Raw genomic sequence first — 16,480 nt, forward strand, 5'->3', positions numbered from 1 at the left:
TGTGCCCTTCCAGATCTGGGCACTCATTGCCATCTTTTTCGGGCACAATTAGGTTTTGTTTTGTTTTTTAAATATAACTTTTATTGATTTCAGAGAGGAAGGGAGAGGGAGAGAGATAGAAATATCAGTGATTAGAGAGAATCATTAATCAGCTGCCTCCTTCACGCTCTGCACTAGGGAATGTGCCCTGACCAGGTATCGAACCATGATCTCTTGGTTCCTAGGTCAACGCTCAACCACTGAGCCATGCCATCTGGGCCACAACTAGGTTTTTTATAGCTCTTACCAGAAGTCACCTCCAAGTCCTCTCAGCTGAATGATTTCCTTTATGACCTTTTCCAGTGAAATGTTTCTAATCTTAAATGGTGATCTGAGAGCCACCCAAAGGCCAGAGATTAAAGAGAACAGTCATTTGTGCCCGGTGTGGAGTGTGCTTACTTCATTGCCCACCATTCCAGCCAAGGCCTTCCATGCAGGAACGGTGCTGTGCCAGCTGCATGGCAGAAGCTGGCCCTGAGCCTGGCATTCCCACACAGGCTTTGCGTGGAAACGGGGGCCTGGGCATGGTTGGCAGGGGACTGTTGCTGACTGGACTAAAAGCTCCTCTGCACAGAGGTTCCCGGCCCCACTGGGGTCAGAGCCACCTCTGCCGTCTGCAGAGAGGTGGAGGTGTTCTCATTATTTTATTCATTATCTTTTCAGTCATAGAAATGATTATGCTTATCTACACTAATAAAAGAGAAACATGGTAATTAGCGTACGACCGCTACCCTTTTCATTGGCTAATCAGTGAGTATATGCAAATTAACTGTCAGCCAAGATGGCAGCCGGCAGCCAGGCAGCTAGAAGCGAACATGAGGCTTGCTTGCTGCAGTAAAGGAGGACTCCAACGTTCCCCGCCTGCGCGAGCTGGCAGTTTGAAACTTTGTAACAAATACAGAAGCTAAACAAAACCCCGGGATCTCAGAGCGGGAGTTATACATTGTTTCGATTATAGAACACAGACAAACCAGCGGAAGCCTCAGAGCTAGAGCCAGAGCTAAAGCTGGCCCAGAATAAAATAAAAAAAGAGGAAAAAAAAGGAGCGGTTGGGAGCTTCAGTCAACAACTGCCAGCCTGAAAGCAGCCCTCAGCCCCTCACCCAGACTGGCCAGGCACCCCAGTGGGGACCCCTACCCTGAAGGGTGGGTGACCAGCTGCAAACAGCCATCATCCCCTCATCCAGGCTGGCCAGGCACCCCAGTGGGGACCCCCACCCTGATCCAGGACACCCTTCAGGGCAAACCAGCCGGCCCCCAGGCCTCTATCCTATATAGTATAAGGGTAATATGCCTCCCAGCACCGGGATCAGCGGAGCCTCGAGGCCTCCTGGCACCGGATCAGCGTGACAGGGGGCAGCGCCCAAACCCCCTGATCGCCCTGCGACTCTGTGTGTGACAGGGTGCGGCGTCCCAACCTTCTGATCGGCCCTGCTCTGTGATAGGGTGCGGCGCCCCAACCTCTGCCCCCCCCCCCCCCCCCAGGCCCTGCTCTGTGTGTGACAGGGTAGAGCCATAACCTCCCCATCAGCCCTGCCCTGAGTATGACAGTGGCGGCGCCCCAACCCCCTGATCGGCCCTGCTCTGTGGGTGATAGAGGGCAGCGCCCCCCACCCCCCACGGGCCCTGCTCTGTGTGTGATGGGGTAGAGCCATAACCTCCCCATTGGCCCTGCCCTGAGTGTGACAGTGGTGGCGCCCCAACCCCCTGATCCGCCCTGCTCTGTGTGTGACAGGGGGCGGTGCCCTAACTCCCCTATGGGCCCTGCTCTGTGCGTGACGGGGGAGCTCCCCAACCCCCTGATGGGCCCTGCTCTGTGCATGACAGGGGGGAGCTCCCCAACCCCCTGATTGGCCCTGCTCTGTGCGTGACAGGGTACGGAGCCCCAACCCCCCTGATGGGCCCTGCTCTGTGCGTGACAGGGGGTGGCACCGCAACCCCCTGATGGGCCCTGCTCTGTGCGTGACAGGGGGCAGCGCCCCAACCCCCTGATCGGCCCTGCTCTGTGCGTGACAGGGGGTGGCGCCGCAACCTCCCCATCGACCCTGCCTTGAGTGTGACAGGGGGCGGTGCCCCAACCCCCCAATCGGCCCTACCCTGAGCGTGACTGAGGGTGGCATCGCAACCTCCCAATCCGCCCTGCTCTGTGCATGACGGGGCGGCCCCCCAACTCCCCAATCAGCCCTGCTTTGAGCCCGACCAGGGGCTGCACCTAGGGATTGGGCCTGCCCTCTGCCACCCGGGAGCAGGCCTAAGCCAGCAGGTTGTTATCTCCTGAGGGGTCCCAGACTGCGAGAGGGAACAGGCCAGGCTGAGGGACTCCCCCCCCACCCCCCGCACAAATTTTTGTGCACCGGGCCTCTAGTCTATATATATAAAAGCCTAAGTGACCAAACGACCAGTCCATCGGTCCCTGTGACGCACACTGACCACCAGGGGGCAGACGCTAAACGCAGGATCTGCCCCCTAGTGGTCAGTGTGCTCCCACAGTGCGAGCGTCACTCAGCCTGACTAAAGGGCACCAGACACCGGGCTCACAGCTGGCAAGTGCAGCTGCGGCAGCGCGAACCTCTCCTGCCTCCGTGGCAACATGCTACCCAGAGGCCGGGCAGGCACAGCAGGGCCAGGATGAGCGGGAGTGGCACAGCACCCGGCCCCACTGCTACACCCCCTGAGGGTCCCGGATTGTGAGAGGGAGCAGGCCAGGCTGAGGGACCCCACTGGTGCACAAATTCACGGATCGGGCCTCTAGTTTTCAATAATACAAACATGATAGAAGTAATATAACTTAGAAAGTGCAAATTTCCCATGATACCACTCCCAGAGAGGATATCCACTGTTAATAGCTTCATATACATTCTTCTAGATTTTTCTTTGTATGCAAAGTGTATTACTTTAATTTTAATTTTTGACAAAGATGAGATCACAGCCCTAACCGGTTTGGCTCAGTGGATAGAGCGTCGGCCTGCGGACTGAATGGTCCCAGGTTTGATTCTGGCCAAGGGCATATACCTTGGATGCGGGCATATCCCCGGTAGGGGGTGTGCAGGAGGCAGCTGATCGATGTTTCTCTCTCATCAATGTTTCTAACTCTCTATCCCTCTCCCTTCCTCTCTGTAAAAAATCAATAAAATATATTAAAAAAAAAAAAAAGATGAGATCACAAAATATGGACTTTTGTAGCTACCTTGTTTACAAAACACATTATGACATGTCTCCCTGTTGATTACAGAGAGACCTATCTATGCTCTGACAAGGTGGGTGTAAGAAAGTGGGCTTCACCACCACTGATAGGGAGTTGGGCTGTGTTTGGTTTTTTGACATCATAAGTAATGGTGTAGTGCACACCCTCGTCATGATGTGTGTTTACCTCGGGGGACTTCTACAGGCTGGAGACCAGTATGTGGAGGGTATATGCATCTACCACCTGCTAGCTGCTAACTAATTGTCCTTCACAAGGTTTTGCTAATTTACAAGTCAAGACACAGTGATGAGAATATCTGTTTGTTTATACCATTGTCAGGTGTGGAAATCCGTATTTTTAATTTTATTGATTTGATGGTTGAGAAGTGAAATTGTTTTCATGTGCATTTTCATGATTATTTATGAGGTTGTGTGTCTTTTATGAATTGCCTGTTATATTCTGTGTCTGTTTATTTTGTAGCAACTTTAAATATTCCAATGTTAATCCTTTATCTATTATACAAGTTGCATATACGTTATTCCAGTCAGTTGCGCTTTTTTTCCTTTCTATTGAAATAATAAGTGCATGTCTTTTAACTTTTGTTTCTGGATCTTTTATCATGCAGACATTAAAAAATTTTATACAAATCTTTTCCTTTATGCTCTTCCCATCGCAAGAGTATAATCTTTTTGCATTTTGTTTTTTAATATATTTTCTTTTTAGAATTGTGGTAAAATATACATACATACAAGTTACCATTTTTACCCTTTTTTAGGCCCAGTTGAGTGGCATAAAGCACACTCACATTGTTGTGCAACCATTACCACAATCCACCTCTAGAACTTCCCCATCATCCCATATTGAAACTATTTTCTTATAATGCTTGTTTGTTTACCTTTAGTTTCAGTCCACTTGGAATTTGTTTCTTTTGTTGTTGTTGTTGTTGTTTTGCGGGGGGGGGGGGGGGGGTTGGAATTTATTTCTATATGCTAAGTGAGATAAGGATCTAACAATAGAGGAGTCCATTCATTTTTCATTGTTTGACATCCGCTGCTCTCACATTCTAGATTACTATGCACACATGGGCCAGTTTTGTACCCCTTGATCTGTCTGTTCCTACACTGGCTTTATATTATTGTCTGATAATGCAGATCCTCCAGTTAAGGGAGTATCAGTTGTGTTTCTAGTTTGCTAAGATCTTTATCCTTTTCCTTTCTCTTGATAAATAATGGGTTTTTAATTTTGTCCATTGCCCTTTTGGAATCAAATGAGATGAATGAGCATAAATAATTCCTTGTAATTAGTTAAACTAATGAATTACTTTAATAGATTTCCTAATATTGAGCTACCAAAATTTGAGATTCAGGCGTTTGTCCAATATGTTCTATTCTTTTTTTTCACATGTCCACATTTTATTTTGCACACATGGGAAAGAAGACGCTATCAAAAAGGAACAAAACACAATAGGGAAAAAAATACAATAGAAAGAAAAAAGCCAAGTGTTTCAGAGAAAGGCACTCTTCTGATTTGCTTTTATTTTAGTAAGGATCTGGGCCTCTGTTTATTAGTAATATTGGCCTGTAGTTTTCTTTCAGTCACCTCTGCTTTTGTGTGTGCTTTCTATCTTATAATATGAGATGAGAAGTATTTTATGTTTTTCTCATCTTCTCAGACATTTATATATCATAGAAATGACCGGTTTCTAGGTGGTTTGATGGAATGACCTCTAAGCCATCGGGCCTGTTTCAGGCAGTTCTAACCTTTGCTGATGCTGCCTTGAGGCTCAACTAGAAACAGGTCCCCACACGATGCTCTCCTCTCTGTTAGGTGGTCCTTTGGGCTTGCTGTGCACTGGGGAGCTGGTTAGTGTTGAGAGCAGTTAGAGTCGTTGGGAATCCTCTTCCTGGCTAAATGGAAGCCCAGAATAAAGATAATATATGACGTCTACCTAAGGGAGTTAACTCAAGAGCTTCGTTTTTATCTCAGTAAAATGGGTGTGTAATTACTGGGAAGGGTCTGGTGATGATTCTTTTCTTACAAAGGAGATATTATTAGATTCAGACTTGCTGACTTGAAAGCTTCTAACATTCCCTTATAGTGTTCAGACTGCCAGACAGTGGTCAGGCCCACTGTCTTCAGCAAGCTGTGTGATCCTGGCCAACCACCCAGCCTCTCTGGACTTTGGTTTTCTCGTCTAGTCTAGTGAGGCGGTGATTGTGGTGGTGCTGGGATTAGTAGGACCCAGCTCAGAATCTCCTCAGGCTTTGGAAGATGAATTTTCAAAGGTTGAGAAACAAACAACCCATTTATGACATTTATAATACATTTGGAAATTTGAACACTGACTGGATAATTGTTGATATGAAGGAATTATTAACCTTTTTGCGTGTAATAATGGTGTTTAAAAGTTTGAAACAATATCCCCTTTCTATTTTCGGGTTCCATACTGCAATATTTGTGGATAGAATGAATTTAAAAAGAAAGGCAGTGTGAGCACCAGCTAGACGTCTCTGAGGTTTGTGCAAGCACGGATGTTTTGTTTCTGGCACTGATGGTGCTTACTGCGAGTTTCCTTCATGGAGCTGAACTGCAGTGTGGTCCTGAGAAGCTGAAGGGGGAGTGGGGACCAAGACTGCTGTGCCTGCATCCGAGTCCCGAGTGCATCCTTGCCTGTGGTCGCCAGGCTTTCCTCCTGCCTGGCCATACCTCTGTGGCCACACCGTGGCCGTGGCAGCCCCTGGGCATTGTCAGGCATATTACTAACCAGGTCAGAGGAAGCGTCTGTGCACAGCCTGTCTTTGGGCGGGGTGAGCTCATGGGAGGTGCAGCCTTTCCAGTTCTGATTGTCAGACCCTCCTCATTCCTCCTCTCCCGCCCCTCTGGCCTCCCCTCTTTACTGCTTTTCCAAAGGTGAAATCTAGAGAAGTGGGAGAGCCTTGGTGAGAAAAGGCCAGCTCTCTCAACCTTGCTTCATTCTTCCTGAGCTGTAAGGCTCAGCAGTTCAGGGCATCCTCCACGACACATAAAGCATGGGGAGACCTAGGAAAGGATTCGTCAGCACAAGTACGGAAAACTTCTCAGTGATGTCACCCTTAACAGTCACCTGGTTCCTTTTCCTGCGTTTCCCTTGTCATGTGTAGTAAGAGCTCACCTTTGTAGTTAAACAAGTATACTCTCGGTGCTTTATGCAGCTTGTCTCATTTAACCTCACAAGCGCCTGGGAGGCGGGGGTGCTGTCATCATAAGATGAGGAAAAGGAAGCTGAGAGAGCATAGTCACTGGCCCTAGAAAGTGGTGGGGGTCTCTGCAGCATCCATGCTGTGTGAACCATTGGCTGCTGGAACGCACATCCTTGTGCACCCAGCTTTTTCCCTATTGAGAATCTCTTTGGCATAAATTCTCAGGCATGGGGTGAGGGGCCAGAGGATCTGAAGTGTTAACTGGCAAGTTCTGACCCTTGTTCACTACCTCTCCTGCCATAGCGCCTGCCTCCAGCTCCCTGAAGACGCACGTGAAGGCCCTCCTTTGCCAAGTTGGTGATGGCTGCGGCAGTGAACCCTGGGCACATGTGCTGTCCCGCTGAGCTGTCCACTTGTCTGAAGATCCTTTAAGACACTCACTTTTGCCTCTCTGCCAGCTGTCTTCGGGGTTGGGCCTGTGGGTCCTGTGAAACTATTAGGCTAAGTGACATGGTGCCAGCAAGGGGAGCATCGTCCTCCAACATCTCCAGGTCTGGTTCCCAGAACCCTGGCTCCTCAGCAGGCCGGGACATTGGAGGGTCACAGTAGCTGTGACTTGCCCCGGGCAGCAGTTCATGAAGGAGCCTTTTGGAAGTCGGTGCTACCCTGTGGCAAGTTGGGAGGAGATATCTTTGTGGCCTAGGGCTGTAAGGGTTCAGATTGCAAGCCTTTTGCTGAGGGCCGGGGTCATCCTGGCCCTCCACCTGGCTGGTCGATATTAAAAGGACTTGTTTTGGACATTCTGCTGCCTTCACTGAGTAGCAGGGGAGAGTGCTCCCCATGCCGCTCCCTCGTAGGACTCACATCAATAGTCTGCTGCGACTGGGAATACCTAACTCAGATCCATGAGCATGCAGAGCACACTGGGCTGTCCTCTCTCAGCCCCTTTGGCCACGTACATGTGGAGAGCAGCAGTTGCTAAGAGATGGAAACAGGCCCCTTTTTTATCATGGGTTGGGCACTTCCTGTATGCAGAAAGCCTGCCGGTCCAGAAAGGTCGAAGAAGACCAATGAACAGCAAAGGAAGTAGCTTCAAGGATGAGTCAGTAAGTCCTGCTGCTAAAACGATTCGGGCTTGAGGCTTCGCCTCTAGGTGCTAGGAGCTGCAGAGTCACCTGGAGATGAGAAGAATTTGCAAGGTCAGGGAGAAGAAAGCCCCACCCCCAAAATCTCTCCCCAGTGCTTGGAGGTGAAACGGATAACCAGCTAAGTTAACATCTGGGCCGTCCCAGGAAGCCTCGGCTTTAAGACTACAAAGGCCGTGCTTCAGTGTTTCTGTTTCTCTCCCATGCATTTGCCTTCTTGCTCAGAGTGGGGGAATCATTGGCACTGACGTTCCTGTGCAGCACCCTTGTTCTTGGTGCCAGCCTGAGCCCGGGAGGAGCAAGTTCCTGGACAAGTATTCGCTGAAGATGGAGCTTGGAGTCCCTCTCCTCCTCACAGTATTTTTGTACAAAGGTAGTTTTAGATTTGGCTTAGAACCCGTTGTCCACAGCAGCCTCCCTTCCCTTCTGTACTCTAGAATGTTCCAGCTAGATGAGTCAGGTGATGAATCAGGCACCCAGTGGGACTCTATTCAGTAGGGAGGGCCCACAGCGTGCCATGGCCAGAACTGTGGTCCAGGGTCCTGACCCAAACCAGACAACCTGCATTCAATTCAGCAGTCACCCTTCCAGTCTGAGTGGCAGCCAGGATGGGTGCACGGAGTGCAGGAGTCAGGGGAAACAGAGCTGGGCATGTGTATGATAGGAGTGGAGAGGGCATCTTAAAGATCGTGTCCTCCCTCCCTCCCTCCCTGACTCCTGCAGCGCTGGTCTCTGGTGACTCATAGAATGGCGCTGTATTCTTGCATCAGCTGGTAGGTAACTGCTTTCTGAAATTCAGGAGGCATTTATTAAGTTTGAAGAAGATATGAAATCTGAAAGAGGCATCCATAGGTCAGGGGATTCATAAGTTTACAAGTAGAATAATAACATACCACCAGGACCTGAAAATAGTGGGACTGTGTGAATATGTGAAGCTTTTAGGAATCACTGGGGACAGGCAGAGGGTCCTGAACAGCTATTTGTGACGTAGGAGTGCCGCCTAGACAGCGCAGGCAGGGCTGCTCCTGAGAGATGCTGGCTTGGTATGTGCTGGGGCCAGAGCAACAACTAACGCACCTTCCTGCTGTCACGCCAGTCCAAGTGCTTCCCACGGTGACTTCCTGAGGCTTGGGTTGCACACCCCGAGGAATGCCAGACTGGAGAAGGGGGTTGTAAGGACATGGATTCTTCACCCCAGAGGAAAGGCTAAAGGGAGACATCGTTGAAGTCCATAGGGTCAGGTTCCCCGGTTCCACGTGTCTTCTCCAGCCACACTGCCTGAAATGTAAAAGGAAGCTTGCTTCTACCCGTCACCTAGCAGACCTGGGTCTGTAGCCTCAGATGGGATACTGCTGGCCGAAACGTGGAAGGATCAAAAAGGCTTTGGGTAAATTCTTGGATGACAGATGTATGTTGATGCCCTGTGGGAGAAGATGGAGGAAGACCTTCTGTCTGTTCTTGGCCCCCCTCCCCCCCTCCCCCCCCTGCACAATAACAATCTTGGGCTGGATGGTTCCAGACTGAGCCCCTGTGACGGTTCTGTTCACATTAGTAAGAACAATTACAGAAATAAAAACAACGTTGCATCGCTCCAGCTCGTTTTCAGTTGGCTTCTTGTGTTTGTTCTGGTAACTACCCAGAAAATAAAAGCTAAGGTATTATGGTAATGCCTGAATTCACCTCGTTGATGCCCAGTGCCATGAGATAGGTACTATACTTCCCTTTTTAGAGGTAAGGAAACTGAGGCACAGAAAAGTCACACAGTAGGAAGTGCAGAAGCAGAACTAGAACCCAGGCAGTCTGCTGCCCGTGTCTGTTCTACTCTGCACTTGCTGAGCTTCTGAGATGGAAGACCAGAGTGGAGGTTAGCCCAGGAGGTGGGGAGATGGTGGCTTGGCCTTCATGTGACCCTCTTCGGTTTGCATCCCACCAGGCCTACAGTGATTGCCGCTGGCTCGGCAGGACTCTTGACTGGGCCTGACTCAGTAGGTGGGGTTCTTTGCCCTTGGTCCTGAGAAATTGAAATCCCTTTACACATCCTATACCTCCACCCCCTCCAATAAATAGTGAGGTGAATGAATTCCAACCACCAGATTATTTGTAAGCTTGTATTCAAGAGGACCTTCCCTCCGACCCTTAAATTCCAGGCCCCTATACTTGGATAGGAACCCTCTGTGGGTGGAAGTCATGGTGTGGTGGACCGCGTGGGTCCTGTCCAGTGGGCTCATCTGTCACCCTCCGTGGTGGAGACTCAAGGTGTTCTTCTCACTGACTTGGGGGAGTCAGGTGAAGTGAGAGATGAGGACGAGGTGTTCAGGTGATAGCAGTCTTAAACTTCAGGAGTAGAGGGACAGGGCCGTAGCAAATTATGATGCAGAAAAGTCTTTGGTATCTTTAGCTCCCTTGTTTAATTTTTTGTAATCCTCACTGAAGATACTTTTTCTGTTGAATTTTCAGAGAGAGTGGAAGGGAGGGAGGGGGAGAGAGAGAGAGAAACATTGATGTGAGAGAGACACATGGATCACATGCGCCCCAGCCAGGGTCGGGGATTGAACCTGCAATCCATTTATGTGCCCTTGACTGGGAATGGAACCCTCAGTCAACCCTTCAGTGGTCAGACCAATGCTCTAACCATTGAGCACCCGCAGGGCTTAGCTCTCTTTTTTAAAGCATGTTAGGATTGGCGGTTGCAGGAAGCAGAAACCATTCACCACCCAAATGAGCTTGTAAAGGGAATCTTCTCCCAGTAGGCGTTCACAGACGGGACCTGGCGGTCTCTGCTCCTGGCCTCGTGGCCTCTGCTGCCGAGGGAGGGACCAGCGTGATCCTGTTTCACAGGACTCAAGCCGTGGAGCCTTCGTGGATGGCGGGCCGCCTCTTCAGTTCCTGACGGCCGCAGCCCACCGGCTGGTCTCACGCTTGCTGATTCCCAGTGGAGTCCTGAGTTGTACCTGCGAGTGGTGTGGGACACTCCCTGTGGGACGCTGTGCTCCCTTCAGTTCTGTTGGTGTTTGGGCCACGAGCTGGCAGTGCTGTCATCTGATGCATGCGTACACGGTGAAGATGCTGTGTCTTGTGGGTTGTCATTATGTAATGTCTCTACCTGCTAATTTTCTTGACCCTGCAGTTCATTTTATCTGACATTCTGATGTCAGCTCTGATGTCAATCTCTGTCCTTTAATTGGTGCGTTTAGACTGTCTCCATTTAATGTAATTATACAGGGCGGGGCAGAGGTAGGTTTATAGTTGTGAACACATAAAACAGTTTATTCTTGTATTTTATTTAGTAATTGTTTATTATTTTCCATACAAACTGTAGACCTATTTTTGCCCCACCCTGTAGCTCTGTTAGGGCTTACATCAGCCATTTTAGTTTTTGTTTTCTGTTTGCTCTTGTTTTTGTCCTGCCTTCAGGTGCCTAACTTGAACATTTTTTTAGAATGCCATTTTGATTTATCTGTAGTGTTTGTTTGCTTTTAATTCTCACCTGAGGAGTGAGGATATTTTTTCCATTGATTTTTAGAAAGAGTAGAAGGGAGGTGGAGAGAAATATCCATGTGAGAGAGACACATCAATTGGGTTGCCTCCCACACGCACCCCAACTGGGGATAGGGATCAAACCTGCAACCCAGGTACATGCCCTTAACTGGGTATCGAACCCGTGACCCTCCAGTGTGCAGGCCGACACACTAAGCACTGAGGCATGCAGGCCAGGGCTCTCTAGTATTTCTGAGGGTCTGCTTGTCTAGACAGCTTTTAGTGGTTGCTCTGGATGTTGCACTATGTGTATACACAAAACTTACCAGTCTCCTTACCACATTTACTAGTTTGCAGTGTAGAAGCCTCCCCTCCCTTTCTGTCCCTTTACCCTCCCCCATTTCTGCTATAATTGTCTGTTGAGAAGCACATTCAACAGTGTTATACTTTTTGTTTCAAATGTAATTTAGAAAACTCAAGAGGAGAAGGAAAATCTTGTGTTTATCCATATTTTTATTCTTTACAGTGTTCTTCCTTCCTTCTGATGTTCCAAGATTCCTGCTTTTATTACTTCCTTTCTGTTTAGAGAACTTCCTTTAGGCAGTCTTGTAGAGGTCAGCTGTCAATAAATGTTTTTAATTTTCCTTCATCTGGCAATGTCTTAATTTCCCTTTTATTACTGACGGATGTCTTCACTGGATATACAGGGTGCCCCTCAAAATGTGCACACACACTTTGAATAAATAAAGGCAGTGTTTATTAAAATACATTTCATTTTCAAAATTGAACTATCAGCTGTTAAAGTGTGTATACATTTTTGGGGACACCCTCTATAATTCCGGGTTGACCATTCTTTTCTTTTAGCACTTGAAAAATGTTATGCTACTTCCTTGGTTTCTAATGAGAAATCTGCTATCATTCAAAAAAAATTTCCCCCTATAGACAAGGTGTTGTTTCTTTCCTTGTGCTTTTAATATTTTTTATAAATAAATCTCAGTGGGAATAGAGGCTCTTGAGAGATTTGTTATCCAGCCTGATCTAATCTAACCTGAAGGTAAGAAAATGCTATGTACTCAGACACGTAAACATACAAACAGGCCTCACAGCTTTGCCTCTAGAATTTCAACCATATGTGAAGATCACACAGAAAAACAAAACTCAGCTTTGAACATTTCAATGAGCCGTTTGTTCTCTTCCCAGCGGGTATGAATGCTTAATTGATTGGAGCTCACAGTGCCCCAACAGAAGAGTGACGAACTAGATGCTCCAGTCTTTCGCCAACAGCAGCACGGCCTCTGTAAACCAGCACATCCCTTTGGTCACTCCTCCCAGGGCTCCCTCGCCAACCTGTCCTGTCTGATTGTGGCACCGAGGTCAGACACGTGGCTGCTCGGGACAGCAAGGTTGTTTGCGAATATTTTTTCTAGCTGTTGCCTTGGGAAGATGGTTTATAATGTAAGAGAGGACCGAAGTGAAGGGCCCAAATGACTTGGAAGAGTGTTGGGTAGCTAGACTCCCTGCACACTCCCTGGGTGTTCATGATCACCTTCCCTCGTTCCTCGCTGGTCAGTGGAAACCTCTTCGGGGGCGGGGGGCAGATCTCATCTCTCTCCCCCTCTCCCTCTGTCTTTTTTTTTTTTTTTTTTTTAATATATGTTATTGATTTTTTAACAGAGAGGAAGGGAGAGGGATAGAGAGTTAGAAACATCGATGAGAGAGAAACATTGATCAGCTGCCTCCTGCATACCTCCTACTGGGGATATGCCCACAACCAAGGTACATGCCCTTGACTGGAATTGAACCTGGGACCCTTAAGTCTGCAGGCCAACGCTCTATCCACTGAGCCAAACCGGTTAGGGCTCTTCCTCTCTCTTAGACTCCAGGTCCCACTGTGTCCAATGTGACTTCCCCCTGCCTCCTGTATAAGCATAAGCTTGACCAGGCCCAACAGTGGGGTAAAGGAGCCTGCAAGGACTGCCTTGAACTCCAGCATTGTTTGCATACAGACCACGCTAGGCATTTTTTTAAAATATATTTTTATTGGTTTTCAGAGAGGAAGGGAGAGAGAGAAACATCAATGATGGGAGAGAAACATTGATCGGCCGCGTCCTACACACCCCACACTGGGGATTGAGCCCACAACCCGGGCATGTGCCCTGGCTCATAGGTCCACGCTCAACCACTGAACCACGCCGGCCAGGCCACGCTAGGCTTTTCCTAGAGAGCACCAGTCTGTCGCCTTGGTCCCAGTTCTTGAATGTAGCTGAACTCAACTATTTCCTGAAAGTTTCGAAATGATTCAACTTTACTACCTTGCAAGCCTTCCTGCCCTTGTTACAAATCAGAGGCCTGACTTCCAGTTGGGACAGCCCTTCACTTCCCAGTGAGATGGAAGCTCAGGGCACTGTGAGCTCCTTGCCCTCAGGGCTGTTCCCATCCAAAAGTGAGGGAGTGGAGGTTCTGGCCTCCAAAGATCTGTACCCTTGCGCTGGTCATGGAGTATTATGCTGGCCTGTTTGGTGGCCCCCAGCTCAGCACAAGCTCTAGTGAGTCCTCAGTCACTGCTGACTTGGCAGGGCAGCAAGCTCAGCCCCACACCATCAGCCGTCCAGGTGTCCTTCTTGGTGATTATCCAGGGCCCAGCCAGTCCCAGGCGGCCGAGCCACGTCTAGCTTGTACTGTGCGTGGGAAGATGGTTTATAACGTCAGCTAGGCATGGCTCTGCTGTCTGGGACTGGCTGGGGCCCAGATATTCACCACGAGGGACACCTGGGCAGCTGATGGTGTTGGAGTGGCAGGCAGCAAACATTGTGTCAGCTGGCTTACACTCACAGAGGGACTCCTGGGGAAGGGTCTGGGAATGCTTCAGACTCCAAGGAAGATTTGGGGTTCCCCAGGACATGGGGGTCTCCTGGACCATCACCATAACTGACTCAGCTTCATGAGCCTAATTAGGTTGTGCCGGCCCTGGCAGGGGATAGGTTGTGCTGGACTTTTCTGGAGGTGGCTGTGAGCTGTCTGTTGCAACCACACGGATGTCAACAGTCACAAGAGCATGCGATCATCATGACCAAGACTCGGGCATCTGCGTGTGAAGGGGAGCATGTCTCAAGTCTACAGCCAGGTGATGCAAATTCACACAAAGCCAGGCAGGAACTGTTACCGGTTCAGAGCTTTAACACTAGGAATCCTTCAGCCAGCAGCCCTCCAGGAACCCAGGCGGGATTCGTGGCATAGGGTGGCAGTCTGGGGCTAGGGGGCACTGGGCACGGAGGCTGGGCTCAGCTAAAGACAGACTGGGCTACTGTTCGCAGCCCCATTTGTCAAGAACAAGTTTGCAAGTTACTTGGAAGGCTGCTGTGGCGACCCCTTTTCCCCACAAGGGCAAAGTGTGTCCCTTATAAGGATACCAGTCATATTTGATTTGGATCCCATCCTTATTTATTTATTTTTAATCCTTAACCGAGGATATTTTTTCATTAATTTTTAGAGAGTGAGAGGGGGAGAGACAGAGAGAAACATTGATGTGGGAGAGACACACTGATTGGTTATCTCAACACTCCCCACGACCACCACCACCGCCAGGGATCGAACCTGTAACCAAGACACATGCTGCTGACCTGAATCGAAGCTGGGACCCTTCAATCTGAGGGCTGATGCTCTATCCACGGAGCCAAACTGGTGAGGGCTGGGCCATCATTAGGACTCATTTAATCTTTATTACCCCCTTAAAGTCATATGTGAGGGCTTCACATATGAATTGGGGGGTGAGGGCTAGGTCAGGGCTCCCAGCTGCCCACAGGTCCACACACAGAGAGGAATTTGGAATGATTTCTTTCCGTTCGTCATCTATTGCTTTCCCCCACACCCAAGGCCACAGGCACTGCAGTTTACAAATGAGACTGCAATTGTCCCACTCCCACTCTACCCTTGGTTTCAATCACAGATCAGTCCTATCCTCACAGCCACGAGGAAAGACCATTTGGGGGGGGGGGGGGGGCGGGGAGCGGGCAGGGGGGAGGCAGCCTACCTGGATTTTCTCCAGAGAAGTTGCCTCCCTAGTTAGTACCCAGGCATTCAACTCGGTAGGTCACGGGCAAGTGATCCCACCCAGGTCCTGCTCCCCCACAGCCCTTCCTCTGGGTGGGAAACCAGACATCTCTGCACAGGACCTGGGGCTGAGGTGTGGCACTGAGGCCAGGCCCTCAGCCCATCATTGGGTGGTCAGCATGGCAGGGCTGGCAACAGAGCTGGGGCTGCCTTGGCAGACATTGCCAATCAATGGCACCACTTTCACACTGAGGCAGCTCAAAGCTGCAGAAAACACGGTCAGAGCTGGTACCTGGGTCAGGGTTAGGCTGTCAGCCAGATAGGAACAGCAACAGAGTCACATGATGGAACTTCAGACCCTGCAAGGTGAGGGCAGGGCAGGCTGGCCACAAGGGCCGCGGAAGAAGCCGGTGATGCACGTTCATCCAGGGCTCATTTGCCAAGCACTGTCACTAGAGTGCCCATGGCTCTGATTTGGGAATCGCTCCCCTCCATGCCACAGGTGAGGACGTGGGGGCCTGGCAAGTGTTTTTGCCTGACGTCACCACGTGGTCCACACACACACACTTCCTCGGAGGGACACTTCCTCGGGAACACAGGTCGCACAGGACAGACCAGACCCTCCTGAAAACGTGTCCTGGAGCTGCGCCCGCTGGGAGGGGCCCCGTGGGGGGGGGGGGGGGCGATGGCGCTGCTCAGGCTGGGAGCCAGGGAGGAGAGGGGCACCTCTTATTTGCAGCACTTACTGATTCCCTGAGGTGTGAGTGCTCTCACTTCGGCCCTGTTCAAGCTACCAGTGTGGCACCACTAAATGGTGACCTGGAAGGGATGAGCCAAGGGAGCCAGTGATGGTCAGAAGCACAAGGACTCAGGCTGAGTCCTTGGGGGCGGGGCGGGGGGGTGGGGAGTGGGGACTGTAGCCGATGGGCAGTATACCCTGTCCAAGGGGTAGCAGCTACTACCCAGTTCCAGGCAGTCATACCACATGGCCAGATATTCTGATTTTTAAAGAGAAGCCCAACATCCAAATTTTTATGTGCAATCTTTTGATTTTTAAATGCTGGCAACGTTACAGAAACTTTTTTTAAAAAAATCAGGGGTCAAACCAAATACATCTTCAGGTCATTGTCTTGAGCCTAAGTCCTCCCTGAGCCACGGAAATCTCTCACCTGTGGGGGCCCCAGCTACCCCTTCCTCTCCATCCCACGCCAGCCTCGCTGTGCCCACCAAGACCCCTCCCCTGCTGCCCCTCCAGAGTGGGCCTCTCTCCACACTACCCTGAGGGCTGAGCCACCCACTGCGTCCAGACCCTGTGGCTCCCACTCTGAAGGTCAGGCCTCTGTCGTGGGTGGACCCACAAGTCCCTCCTCCCCAGTTCTTGCAGACTGCTGTCTTGTGTGTGCGGAT

General features: G+C 50.0%; 1 protein-coding gene across 4 annotated transcripts in view; it reads left to right on the forward strand.

The window, feature by feature from the left end:
- KANSL3 (KAT8 regulatory NSL complex subunit 3) overlaps window positions 1–11,672 on the forward strand; it is a 45,557-nt gene extending 33,885 nt beyond the window's left edge. For all 4 annotated transcript variants that reach the window (XM_070429926.1, XM_070429928.1, XM_070429929.1 and 1 more), the window contains one exon: window positions 6,705–11,672. In XM_070429926.1, coding sequence (XP_070286027.1) covers window positions 6,705–6,725 — 21 coding nt within the window. In that variant the 3' untranslated portion in view covers window positions 6,726–11,672. The remainder of the gene's footprint in view (window positions 1–6,704) is intronic.
- Window positions 11,673–16,480: the final 4,808 nt, after the last annotated feature.

The sequence above is a fragment of the Myotis yumanensis genome, unplaced genomic scaffold (genome assembly GCF_028538775.1).
Source record: "Myotis yumanensis isolate MYYU_CA2020_CCGP unplaced genomic scaffold, mMyoYum1.0.hap1 SCAF_11, whole genome shotgun sequence".
NCBI lineage: Eukaryota > Metazoa > Chordata > Mammalia > Chiroptera > Vespertilionidae > Myotis > Myotis yumanensis.